General features: G+C 35.6%; 1 protein-coding gene across 1 annotated transcript; it reads left to right on the top strand.

Moving 5' to 3' along the window:
- Window positions 1–1,425: 1,425 nt before the first annotated feature.
- On the top strand, window positions 1,426–3,137 carry LOC143623980 (uncharacterized protein At5g08430-like). The gene is made up of 3 exons (XM_077094751.1): window positions 1,426–1,456; window positions 1,745–2,026; window positions 2,620–3,137. The coding sequence occupies exons 1-3, from the start codon at window positions 1,426–1,428 to the stop codon at window positions 2,973–2,975; spliced, it is 669 nt and encodes a 222-aa protein (XP_076950866.1). The 3' UTR covers window positions 2,976–3,137.
- The last annotated feature ends 11,470 nt before the right edge of the window (window positions 3,138–14,607 follow it).

Genomic DNA, 14,607 nt, shown 5'->3' with positions numbered 1-14,607 from the left:
TGGCTTTGTGCCTTCATAATGTCTTGATTTCAAGCCTCTTGTCCATATCTTGTGGGTTGACCCGCCTCGCTCGGTGTTGAGGCGGGTACATACCTCTTCACCCTAATATAAATAAGCTGATGCGACACTTGCGACACTACGTGGACGTACACACCCTGCCAACTAAGCCCAGGATTTAATTTAATGACCCAACAAACAAGTAACTGACACATAACTAGTTAAAACATTAAAAACATGTGACTAATACTAAAACCTTGCTGACCCTTTACAACCCGACTTTGACCCAATCAAGATTAAACCCAACATGTTATGGTGGTAACTGATTTTGAGCATTGGTTTGTTTTGGTAATCCATTAAGATAATTTGCTAAAGACGTTTTAACAAGTATGCATTTATTAAGTTCTAGGTTATATTCTTATCGTGTTCTTTATTATTTTTATTGTTATTATAATTATTATCATTATATAATAATAATAATAATGTTGTTGTTGTGCAGGGGTTAAAAATGTACCTGGAAATGGTGGCTCGGCCGAAGAAATCCTTCTTCAGGTTCAAAACATGATAAAGATGTACCTATACGCATATTATCCGATGATGACTTCACTAAGGTAACAATAAAAATATTGAAACTAAAAAGGCAAATTATTTCATAGTTCATTCCGAAAGCATTCATTTCTTGTGCAGGAAGAAGTTGATGATTTATGTCAACGAGTTAAGGATGGTCTGATAAAGAGGCCTACTGTTGTAAGTTTCTTTGTGTTGTTCATTGTCGTATGTTGTTTGAGTTTATGATATTAATACTTTACTTTCCTTGGTAGGTGGTGGTAGAACATAAGGCTCGGATGTTGCATGAAGATATAACTAAACACGTAACTAATTCCATCTAAATAAGTTATCTTAAGAAAACTTGCTTGATATCATGATTACATGAAAAAGAAATTAATATCAAATTTACCCGTTCGAAATAAAAATTTATATCTACCCATTTTATTAGATACGAGTTTTAATTTAATATGACGATTATACCCTTCTCTTTCTCCTTAATAAGTCTTGTATCCTAATGCAAGTTTTAAGAGGAGGATATGCATGTCGTAAAAATGAAAACGGATTAATACCAAATACTACCCATGTAAAATACTTAAATTTGATATCTACCCATTTCATTTGATAGGGTTTATAATATGACAATTATACCCTTCTGTTTCTCCCTGCACTCAAAACTCTCATATCCTGTTGCAAGTTTAAAGGGGAGGGTATAAATGTCATAAAGTTGAAAATGGGATTGATATCAAATATACCCATTGAAAATACTTAAATTTTATATCTATCCATTTTGTAAGATACGATATGACAATTATACCCTTCTCTTTCTTCTTAAACTCAAAACTCTCATATCCTAACGCAAGTTTTAAGGGGAGGGTATAAATGTCAAAGTTTGAAAATGATATTATATCAAGTTTTTAAGGGCTCATGCTTCATATTTGTAAAATTTTTATGGTTTTCTGATTATTCTTTTACGTTTTTATATTCGATGAGCTTACTGATCTGTTTACAGTGGATTCCCGGAGAACTCAAATATTTACTAAACCTCATTGATCGTGCCAATGAGAAGGGGTGGCGCAAAGAATATCCTTTCATCATAAAAATATATACTTTCTTGGACTAATATATTGATAATAAGTTGATGTATAAATCAATAATCTCACTTTTCAATAAGATTATAATTAAAATGAACTCATATTAGATGTTTGGGAAACCTTTACGGGCTATATTACACTACATGGTTATCTAGTAAGAAAGAAGCAGCTTGAAACGCCATCAGAGCGTTCAAAGTTGTTGACCGAAGTACCGAAGGTGACTGCTGATGTATTAGAGCCCGAATCTACTTCACCACACGAACAAATACAATCAGCAGATATACAACAGTTCAATGATTCACCCGTCTTGAACTATAAAGATGTTTTACATCCAACTGATGATTTGGGAAAAGATCAGATATTGCCATCCTATGGTTCTAATGCTGAAGGTATGTTATTATCTAGAGAAGGATATTTTGGTCAATTTACTTATGAATGGGTCAGTTTTGATTATGATTATTGCAAATAGGTCAAGTGAAAAATTGGTTATAAGGGAAACGGTTCAAATGTTTGAAAGTCAACCAAAGGGTACCTTTAATGCTTACTGTTCCTAAATCATTTTATTTAATACTGGATTATTGCTGTAATAACATGGTTTTCTTAATCATATTTAACACATTCACTTCTAAAAAATACACGAAAAAGTCATCAAACTAATATACGTATTTGTTGACTTCTAAATTAATCAAAATAAGATCGTATATTTTATTCATTTATTTTTGAAAAATGTTAATTGCCACTTTATCAGAATTGGCCGGTTCAAGAGTTAACAAATCATTATTCTATAAAAACCTTATAACTACGTGCACTATAAACAAATTTAGGGACTTTAATATACAAAACTTAGTTTAGTGAATTTTTCGTGTATTTTTACAAATTGTTGGACCTTTTTTTTTGCAAAAAATAAGATACTGTATTTGTTTCTTTTAATAGTATTAACTGTATTTATAATAAAAAGTGATGTGTTTTTTTATGTTTGCAGAAGATGATGAAGTGGTAATTCTTGATGGATTCGATAAAGATATCACAAAATCAAGCAAGAGCGCGGGTCCCGAAGAACAACGGGTGGAAGACAAGCCAATGCCCGAGACCAAGAGTTTGGGTCAAACACTTGACTGGTCAAACATAATTGAACTAACTGACGATGAAGAGGAAACACATGAGCAGGTGGATGAGGATATATGGTTCTACCGAGACCCACAAGGAGAAATACAAGGGCCATTTTCAAGAACCTCGTTGAAAGGATGGAGTGATGACGGGTATTTCGGTCCGGATTTTAAGGTTTGGAAAGACGGTCAGACACCCGACCGTGCTATCTTGTTGACTGACATAATCTGAAGCAATCATCCAAATTTGTAGAGGCTGCTGATTTCAGTTAGTTATGGTTCTTTCTCTGTGGCTCAGGTTATTTTGTTTATTATAGTTAGTTTTTTGGTTATGACTTAGTAATGTTGAATAGTTTTCGTTAGTATTTTGGTAAACTTAAAAATGATGTTGAATAATTTTATAATGACTTATGATTGCACCCTATGATTATAATGTTATAAACTATTAAAGTACAAACTCGAGTATTGGTATTACCTTAAGATGTGCATCAATGCATCTAAAGAAATGAGATTACATATCTTGAGTTAGACTAGTGTATTCCTAGAGATCTAGACACATTAATGTTGGGATACATGTAAAAAGAAGATTATCTGGAGAAACGATAAACGAATATGATGTTTTTAAGCCATCCGCCAACCTCTCACCAAAGACCCATTTACAATAACTTATGAAACCAGAAATGACAAGCATAGGATTTTTTTTGAAACTACAACCGTTAATGTGTGGCATTGACAAGTTGATGAAGTGGATGTCAAAAGTAAAGGGTGATTAAATACGTCTTACACAAACCATTTGACGGTACGAGCATTATTAGCCTCACGATCCGAGTTTAAGGTGAACTATGTTACGTGCTCTATTTCCGCATAACAAATTATTTTACTATTTGTTTTATTTAGTTTATTGATAATAAGTCAAGTCAAGTAATTGGTAGTTTCTACATTATTTAACAGAATATGGGTTAAAGAGTAGTGTGTAGTTTGAGTTTTGTCTCTATTTTATTATTCACGTGTGCAGTTTGTTTAGTTATTACAACCGTGGAATAAGAGCTCAAACTTGAAGTTATATACTAATTTACTTAAGCTTTATTGATCGATATATAAGTTATGATCAACTCAAGAAAAGACACGTCTAGTGTTGGTAGCATGCATTATGCATTTTAGTTCTCTTAAACGAAACAAAATCTCGATTGAACATGAATGAAAGAAGAATCTTAAAAATCAAATTCATAAGATAATCATAAGATATCATTTAAAAAAACAAAAAGAAAACTAGTAAAAGTAAAATTGTTCCATTCTCCTTTTATTTTGTGCTCACACACTTTAAAAAAGGAAAAGAAAATCAATAATTGAATTTTGTTCCATACGGAAAGACGATTAACTCATTGCTTTAAAAACCGGTTCAAATCGGCCGGTTGAACCGGTTAAACCGGATTTCACATAATAGGCCGGTATTTTGAGTCCGGTATTTTTGACCGGTTTGCTAGAACATCATACTAGCGGTTTTTGTCTAAAATACCGGTTTTTACCGGCAAACCGGTTTTAAGCCCGAGAAATTTTTATATTCGCGGCCCATATTTTTTTAAAATTACTTTTATCTCAACAATTAACATTAACGTCTAAACTTTAGGACTATTTTTTTTAAATTGAGTGCTTTTACATTATTTTTTTAATATAGATTATCTTTTAGATTATTTTTTGTTATAGGAATAATTTAATTTTGGGTTATTTTTGGATTTAAATTACATTTATAGAAAATTATAAGGTAAATTATTTAACCGGTTGAACCTCCCGGTATAACCCGGTTCAACCGGGTATACGATTTTTTAACTCAATCCGGTAAAACTAAAATATCGGTTTTTAAAACATTCATTAACAATAAACCTTTCATCACTTTCATTATCTACACGCCACTTTTGCATTCGTTGCACAAACAATCACCGTAACAAAAAAAAGTTATTTGTGATAGAAAGTGATAATGATAAAGGAGAATATTTTCATTGTTAAATTCTTGTCCCATTCCATTCACACAATATGTCAATAAATAATACTCTAAGGTAGCGTTTGGTATGCAAGAATGAATGGTGGAATGGAATGATTCATTGTGAGAGAATGGAGAAAAGCGTGTTTGGTTATTCAAAGGAATGGAATGACCCATTACCTAGTCTATTTTATTCCCTCTAAAACACCTCAATTTCATTCCATCCATACCCCATGTTTTTTTTCATTCCTTCCCTCTTTCACCCTATATCGCCTCCACCATCCTCCTACCACCACCACCCACCACCATTAACATTAGCCACCCACCACCACCACCGCCACTGCCACCGACCACCACCACAACCGTTCACCTCCACCGCCACCGTTACCGCCACCACCACCCACCGCCACCAACCATCGCCATTACTGCCATGATGCTTTGTGTGCTGTTTGAGTAGCTTGTAAAATATAATAGATTGGATATTTAGCTTTTTGCATAAGATCGTGTTTTAAATTTATAAAAGTGATTTCTACAAAGACTAAACACACACAAAATAGACAAGTTTACCTATCGTATATGTAGAATAGTATTGGTAAGAACCAAGTATCGATCAGTGGACACAAATGTTTCTAATGATAAATCGTTGTTTTACTTTAATCGGAGGTTTTAATCATTTTGGGGTTAATTTTTGAACTTTTTATAAAATATAAATGCTTATATATATAATATATAGGAGACCAAGACGAGAGATTCTAAACGAGTTGTTCAATTATGCGAAGGTTACCATCTAAGATCAAGAATCCACTTCATTTTAGCATAATTAATATTCAAACATATGGTAAACTTGCCAAAGCAATATATGATAGATAGCTCCTTAAGCCTTAAGTGAGCATCTTTGGCACTAAGGAGGTAACATGTGCATTTTAAAGTCCACCCTTTTCTAATGTCATGTCACCTCAATGATGTCAATTTAAGTTGGCAAGTAGTTTCGTAAAGTAGAAAGATTAGAATTGACTTCGATTTCTCAAATACCAATTCTAACAACTTCTGGTGGTTGTAGTTTAGTCACACAACCTCCCCTTGGTTGATTTATGTAAGTTATAATTACACATTCCATTAACATATGATTTCTTTAACTAGCATGATATCCTAAGCAAAGCCATTTTCGGATTACCAAGACTTAGAGAAATACATCATAACTTATACTCATCATTTCTAAGTACAATATAAGGATCCTTGTTTCGATAATGTATCAAAGTATTTCTATCTTTCAAGAACATGAATCTGTAAGTCCCGAATCTGGATCACTACAATATGATATCAACCCGAACACGATGTTAGTGCGGAATCCTAACACAGTGGTGATTCAAGAACAATGATACGAAATATATAAACACGATGTAATACTCCAAATGCACACGATTATATTATTAAACCGTCTGGTACATGAGATTACACAAATCGGTATTGCTCTCTAGATGGTGGCTCTCAAAGTGTTCAACTCCTAAACCCTATACAATAAGATCTATCTATAGGGAAACCAAAACACTAGCCCAACCATAGCCCAAAGCCCACCGAGATCCATAAGGATCTCGGTTTACATTCATAGTCCAATACGAAACCCAATAAACATATAACTAAGTGCAAACCACCAAATATGGACCCAACAATCCCCCTTGGTTTGTAGCTTCGCTCTTATTTATTTCACTTCAAACTAGCCTAACCGAAATCCCTATGGATTTCGGTATTGCACCAATGTAATTCTTCAACTCGTCTTCGTTTGCATCACTTTTGTCTTGATCATGTCGTGGCCTTTTGATATGCGTCAGTCTAACCAATTTATGACCCAACAATCTTGTCCTTAGACTGATGCTTTCAAGATCTTCAGAATCTTTACTAGAACATAATCAGCAACTTCAGTGATCAGCAACTTCAGCATCTGCATCCAATAATCTATCATCTCCCGGTCTTCTTGTAATTTAGCAAAACTTTGGGATCAAATTTCAGTTTTTGATAAAACTGCCACCTTTATAAAAAGATCCGAACATGGAATCTTATTGATTAAGGTACTTTCACAATTCATGTTCAGCGTTATTATGACATAAAGAAACAGGTTGATAGCATGTATAACGAACTTAACATGATTTTCATTGCATCAGTGATATGGATTAGGTTCAGTTCGGCATAAACTTAGATGGACATCACTCATGGATCTGTGATGCCTCATATCTCTTCTAAAAGCGTATTTGGCTTTCCCCAGATCGCCCCAATTTGACTCCAACCCCCTAGTGATTGATCAAAAGATTTTTATAGATAAACAAACAATAATTTAAGCTTTAAGGTTGAACGCTGGACTTACAAGCCATCCGGACTTACAGGCCTTTCATTCGAGACATGACATGACTTACTTTTAAATGATCCTGAGAGGTGTCAAAAGTCTGGCCGAAAATAAGTTAATCAGTTGAATTTTGGTATACTGTCTGTGAGGGAGCAAACTGATTAAGAGTACTTCCAAACATTGAGATGGGTTGTGGAGAATCCGTTGAGTAATTAAATGAATTAATCTGATTTTCCCGTCAAAATTTTCCGAGAAAAATATGATTGCCAAAATTCTCAAGAAAGATGTCCCACTCAAGAGAAGCGTCTAGAAAAAATTTTGTTCAAGACAAATTTTTCCGAATTTCCCGCCAAAAATTCACCGAAAATCACCCCAGAAAAATGTTTTCGCCAAAATTTTCAAGAATGGATTTTTACTTATAAGGAGTATTCTGGAAAAATTTCGTTCAAGAAAATTTTTCCTGCCAAAAAACTCTAACTTGACCGAGAACTTAGTTAACCGAGAACTTAGTTGACCGAAAACCAAGTAGATCAACTGAAAACACCTTTTGGCCGAAAACTAATGTTGACCGAGAACAAGTTTGACCGAAAACTCAGAGATTCAACCTAGAACTCCCAAATTAAGCCTAAGTGATTGTCAACCAACTCGTAAGTGGCCAAAAACTAAGTGATTTTCAACCAACTCGTAACAAACTCCCGAGAAAACTGGGATTTTGATTTGTTTCCAAACCAAAATCAACTCCTTCCCAAGAATACTTTCTTCCTCTTCTCCGGTCAATGTTTCACCGGAAAACACAATGACCACGGTAAAAGCTATTCTCGAATCGTTGATATCACAATAACGAGCCTGAATATGGTCTAAGGCTCTGATACCAATTGTAAGTCCTGAATCTGGATCACTACAATATGATATCAACCCGAACACGATGTTAGTGCGGAATCCTAACACAGTGGTGATTCAAGAACAATGATACGAAATATATAAATATGATGAACACGATGTAATACTCCAAATGCACACGATTATATTATTAAACCGTCTGGTACATGAGATTACACAAATCGGTATTGCTCTCTATATGGTGGCTCTCAAAGTGTTCAACTCCTAAACCCTATACAATAAGATCTATTTATAGGGAGACCAAAACACTAGCCCAACCATAGCCCAAAGCCCACCGAGATCCATAAGGATCTCGGTTTACATTCATAGTCCAATACGAAACCCAATAAACATATAACTAAGTACAAACCACCAAATATGGACCCAACAGAATCGATCATGAACGATTGCCAATAGAATTGACAACCACCAACTTTGAATTTGTGATTTAAGATGGTGAAACATTTCTCATCAAAAGATAATTGTAATATAACCATGTACTTTACTAGACTACACCACATGTTTTCTATAATTATCAAGTAAAACAAAGCTTCTTCATAGATTTTAGATGGTAAAAGGAGTTCAGCTCATAATGAGCATGATGATAAACTTTAAGATGAATGATGATAAAAAATACATGATTAAACTTGGAACAATCTATCCAAATGTAGATGAATCTTCCTTCTTAATGATGATGATGATGATGGATGATGATGATGGTTGATGGTGATGACCTCCAAGCCTTCAAACTCTTCACTAAATATTCTATGTGAGTGTTAGTGTGTGTTTTTATAAGAGAAAACCGGATAGAATTCTTTTCAAGGCACACCAAATGAGTGCAACATGAGCCACTATTTATAGGCAACCTGGAGGGAAAGGCACGGCCCCGTGCTTTTTAGTGACATGTGCTAAATTTATTTTGTCTTTTCTTGTAGATTTTTGTCTTTTCTAGTGTTCAGAAGCATAGGGGTGTGTTTCTTGACGCACGGGGGCGTGTTTCTTTGTTTTTCTTGTGTTTTTTCTGTTTTTCTTCGTCTTTTCTCTTGTTTCTTCGTTTGGGGCTTGGTTTCACCTGAAATTACATTTTATAATGATAAGTAGCCTTTTATGCTATGTTATTTGATAGAAATTGCAGTTTTTAGAGATTATTTGATGCCGAAAAGATGTATAATTTTATGTGCATCATGCCACCCGCCCACCACCGCCACCCGCCCGCCGCCACCATCGACCGTCACCCCCGCCCTCACCACCACCTCTCGCCGCCCACTCCCACCACCGCTACCGCCACCACCCACCCCAACACCACCACCAACCACCATTATCTCTCATCGCTCACCACCCACCCCACCACCACCACCACCACCATCACCGCCCACCAATGCCACGGCCGCCATCTACCTCCCACCCACCACTGCCACTCACTATCATTTTAATTTTATTTTTTCTTTTATTCCTACATACCAAACTTCGCAAAGTAATCATTTCATTCCCATGTGGTAACCAAACATTTCATTGAAATGGTAATAACCTATTTCATTTCTTTGTCCATTCCATTACCACGTTCATTCCATGTCATACCCCGACCAAAGGCGGCGGAACATGCCGGGGTGCAACCGATTGCCCAAATATACAAGACACTATTTAAAGTGACAATATTTAATTAACTCATTTTATTTCATAAATCAATAAACAACACATCTCGTTCATATAAACAAATTCGAAAACAAGTAGCAATCATATTGTTCGTTTTACTAATACCCTAATAGTCTTGATAACGTTTTTCGTCAAGTCCTCGTGTCAACAAAAGTCAAACCTGTAACATTTCATAAAATAAAGTTTGTCAACACAAAGGTTGGTGAGCAATTCATAAGTTTGAGCATATAAGTATATAATAATAAAAGAAAGCCACAAAACTTGTATATAAAACAATAAATATAAGCAACAACTTGGATAAACTGACAATCGCTAATAGAATTACGTTAGCGCCACCTAGCTACAAGGGGTTGCCAAGTAGTCTAGGATTTTATTGACCATTGCTAAACACATTAGCACCACCTAGCTACAAGGGGTTACCAAGTAGTCTAGGATTTAATAGAATATCGTTAATTGCATTACGTTAACGACACCGTGCTATAAGAGAATACCAGATAGTTCACGGATTTATAGACTTCCACCAACCAAAAGCGATAAACACATAGGCAAATAAGCATAGAACACCAAATCGAGCAAGTATTTAAGTAAAGTATACAATCACGATTGTGGGTTTAAAAAATCAAGTAAATAATGCATTTAATTTGATAAGTATGAAATGTCACCCCAAAACAAAAGATGGAAAACAGGGTATGAAAGTACTCACCTCGATTGACGAATCGAGAACTAATAAATGATCGAAATATAGAAAGCTTGTGAACGAAACGAACGAATCTAACTTGAAAGCTAATTGAAAACGAATAAATAAAATATATTAATGAACTTGAACTTTAGTTAAAACTACATTTGAAACATTGAACGAGAGGGTTCGATTGTTAATTTGGGTTACCAGTTTATTTGTTAACGATCAGGGACTCGTACCTAATTGATACTTAAAATAAAATAATATTATTTTATTGGGCTTTTAAATAACTAAACCAATATTAAATAGAACCCAGACGGGTTTAAATCAAGAGTTCAGTTTTATAGAAAATGAATTGATAAAAGCTTATAATAATATTATTAATTAATAATGATAGTAATGATAATAATAATTCTAAAAAAAGTATGTATATATATATATATATATATATATATATATATATATATAAGATAATGATGGTAATAATAATAAAAAATAATTATTATATATAATATAATACTAATAATAATAGTTAAAGAATAAACATCTTAGTATTAATTAAAGTGTTGTTGATAAAAAAAATAATAATAATAAATAATATTGATAGTAAATAATGATACCATACCCGATGTTGGTTCGATTTCTAAACGATTCACAAAATAAATATAATAATATTATTGCTAATAATTAATGATAAAAATATGATTTTAATAAATAATAATAATATGATCTTTATTAATAATAATAACAACTTTAATATTTATAATAATAATGATAATAATAATAATATTAAAAATGAGTACATATAATAGCATGTTAAACATAATAATAATAATAATAATTTTTATGTAGTAATATTAGTACTAATAGTAACAAAAATTTGTTAAGTATAAAAATAACACCAAACCCGGTCTAAGATGAGACTCGAATCCGTGACCTCTAGTTCAACAACTAACGCACACACCAACCGAACCAAGATAACAATTTGTTAATTAACTCATAATCAAACCCACAATTGTTAAATTACCTATTAGTTGTACATATAGTCGTCGGAGATGAAGGCTGCCGGAGACGTAGTGGGTCACCACCACCGTGCTATATACCCTGTCGCCGGAGCCCATCCCAGCCGTAGGGGCGTGCCAGAAAAACGCATCAGAGAGAGGGAGAGAGTGAGTGAGATGGAGAGAGAGAGAGAGCAGAGAGAGCGATTAGAGAGAGAGAGAGAGAGAGTGAGAGACGGAGAGAGCCGAGAGAGAGAGAGAGAGAGCAGATTACGGAGCGAGAGAGAGAGTTACCGGTGGCCGGTTTTTCCGGTCGCCGGAAGGACGACCCGGAGAGGGAAAGGGTCGCCGGAGAAGGTGGGATCACCGGAAAAACGAGGGAGGGAAGGAGAGGGGGTCGGCGTTGGGTTTACGGACCAAAGGGAGGTAGAGACGGCCGGAGATCGGAGAAGGGGAGATGGGTGGCCTGAGGTGGGTGTCGGAGGTCGCCGGAGCCGATTCCGGTCGCCGGAAAACGGCGCCGGAAAAGGGAAGGAGAAAGAGATGGAGGTTGGGTTGTTTATGATAGGGTTAGGGTTTTAGGCTTTATATATATTCCATATTTACAAAACAACCCCCTTAAGTTTCAATTCAAGTTTAATATGAGTTTTAAAGGTTTTTAAAACTTATAAAGACTTTACGAAAATGATTTTGAACCCCTTATGTTTTTCTTAACGACACTATAATATGACAAACATCGATTTATTGGTGATCGAGGTATATAATAATATCATATAATAATTGAATAAGGAAACAAAAATGTTGAGTCGGGTTTACATAATAAAAGTTTACAACACGAAAACAAATCGAGACCCAAATTTTGACGAATGTCACATTCCATTCCATCGTCCATTCCATTACTTCATACCAAACATACCCTAATATCCTTCTTAGATTAAGGATATAAGTTAGGTAACTATCCTATACAATATTGACTAATAATATGTATGCTAATATACCCCCTTAGTCTAAGGTGGATGATCACAAATGCTTAGACTGGCTCGAAAATCTTCAAACAAAGCCCGCGGTAACCCCTTTGTAAATCTATTAGCAAACTGATAGCGAGACAGCACATGCAAGACACTAATATGACCCCGATGAACGTGCTCTCGAACAAAATGAATATCGATCTCGATGTGTTTTGTACGTTGGTGTTGAGCCAGGTTACTGGAGAGATACATGGCGCTAACATTGTCATAAAAAACCATGAAGGCACGTGGGGAATGACCTAACTCCAGGATAAGATTATGAATCCAACAAAGTAAGGCGACCACATTTGCGACCCCACGATATTCCGCTTCAGTGCTAGAACGAGAGACCGTGGGCTGGCACTTAGAAGACCATGAAATGAGATTGTTCCCAATGTAAACGCAATAACCTGAAGTGGATTTCGCGATTATCTGGACAACCAGCCCAATCAACATCTGTGTAAGATACTAAGGTAGAAATAGGGCCGCGACGTGTATATAAACCCTTGGTCAAAATGCCTTTAATGTATTGTAATATCCTACGAAGTGCATTCATGTGATCAGTATGTGGGCGTGCATGTGCATGCAAATCTGTTGTAAACCATATGAAATATCCAGATATGTGAATGTCAGGTATTGAAGAGCACCTGCAAGCTGACGTTACTGAGTTGAGTCTTCGAGGAGAGTTCCGACATTGGTACGTAGTTTGCTGGCCGTGTCAACGGGTGTGTGAACCGAATTACAATGCGACATGTTTGCTCGTTGAAGAATATCCAGGGCATATATACGTGGTTTGAGATAGAAATAACCCATTCGGATCCTGAGAGACAGACAAACCAGGAAAATAGCTCAAGGGTCCAAGTTTTTCATGGCAAATTCACCTGATAGATATGTCAGAATGCGTTGTTTGAGACCATTAGACGGGGTTGTAAGAATGATGTCGTTGATATATAAGAGGAGATAAGTGATGTCCTTGCCGTGTGTGTAGATAAATAAAGAGTGATCACACGAGCTCTGGTGAAACCCCAAGGTGGTAACGTAATTTGTAAAGTGTTGATACCAAGCTCGGGGTGCCTGTTTTAAGCCATACAATGATTTATTGAGGCGACACACGTGATGCGGTAAAGGCGGGTGACGAAAGCCCATGGCTGGATGCATGAAAACTGTTTCTGATAATTGTCCATGAAGGAACGCATTCTTGACATCTAGTTGATTAATTTCCCACCCGTGAAATAAGGCAATGTTCAACACCGTACGAATAGTAGCCGGTTTCACTACCGGAATGAAAGTCTCATCACAATCAACTCTCACCTGTTGAGACCTGCTATCACACACTAAACGGGCCTTATAACGTTCAAGCAACCCAATTGATTTAGTTTTATGTTTAAAAATCCACATACACCGAATGACATTCGTATTCGATTGTCGTGGTACCAACTCTCATGTCTCATATTTAATAAGTGCTTTGAACTTATCTTGCATGGCATGGGTCCATATAGGGTTGGATAAGGCTTCGGATGGGTTTCGAGGGATGGGTTCAAGGTTAGTGTGAGTGTGTAAATTGAATATATGTGTTTTGGCTTTGTAATGCTGACCATGCTTTGAGTGGTCATGTTCCGGGTAAGCGGTTGTGGAGGTGGAGAGGTTGGTAACGAAGTAGGTGATTGTGTGTTTGGGGAGGATGGCGTGGTGGGTTCTGGTGTTGACAAAGAGGTGGTGTGGTGGCTGTGAGATGGTTTGGAGGAAATTGAGTTGTTTAATGTGGGGCTGGAAGGAGTATTGGAGTGGACCGAGGGTGAGGGTTGGTGAGTTGGTTTGGGTCTGAGTGGTTTGGGCTAGAGTATTGTGGGGGAATTGGGTGAAAGTATTTGGGTCAGATTTTGTGTTGGAGAGGGTTGGGGTTGGGGTTGGGGTTGGGTCACAGTAGGGCTTCAAATGGTGGTGAGGAATCTGTAATGTAAGAATAATATATAATAATAATATATATTTGTATATGGCCATTATAATCATTTATATTATAATAGATCAAAATATTAACTATACCTTATTATATATTAGTTTGGTAATTGTTGATGGGCCACATTACGTATCTATACTATATATAATACACCAAACAAGGGCAAATTAAGACACTAATTTTTAAGTAATTTACAACACTTAAAACATGAGGTACATGTGTTAGTAAGGGTAAACATGTCTTTTAAACATAATCCATTCAACTTACAAGTTTGGTCCCTCATCTTTAACCATATTATGTTTTTAATTTAACTTGTAAACTAACTTCCCACCCATGATTTTTAAACGACTATAGCCTTTTCACACGTTAATA

The sequence above is a fragment of the Bidens hawaiensis genome, unplaced genomic scaffold (genome assembly GCF_021521415.1).
Source record: "Bidens hawaiensis isolate Kalapana, Puna unplaced genomic scaffold, B.hawaiensis_p1.1 tig00003649_1, whole genome shotgun sequence".
Classification (NCBI taxonomy): Eukaryota; Viridiplantae; Streptophyta; class Magnoliopsida; order Asterales; family Asteraceae; genus Bidens; species Bidens hawaiensis.
This window is presented reverse-complemented; position numbering and strand designations above follow the sequence as displayed.

Bases quoted from the DNA above. Each gene is read 5' to 3' on its own strand.
- LOC143623980 (XM_077094751.1), top strand. From the start codon at position 1,426: ATGTCAAAGTTTGAAAATGATATTATATCAA. The intron at 1,457-1,744 runs GTTTTTAAGGGC...AACTCATATTAG, and splicing joins TGAAAATGATATTATATCAA to ATGTTTGGGAAACCTTTACG. The intron at 2,027-2,619 runs GTATGTTATTAT...TTATGTTTGCAG, and splicing joins CTATGGTTCTAATGCTGAAG to AAGATGATGAAGTGGTAATT.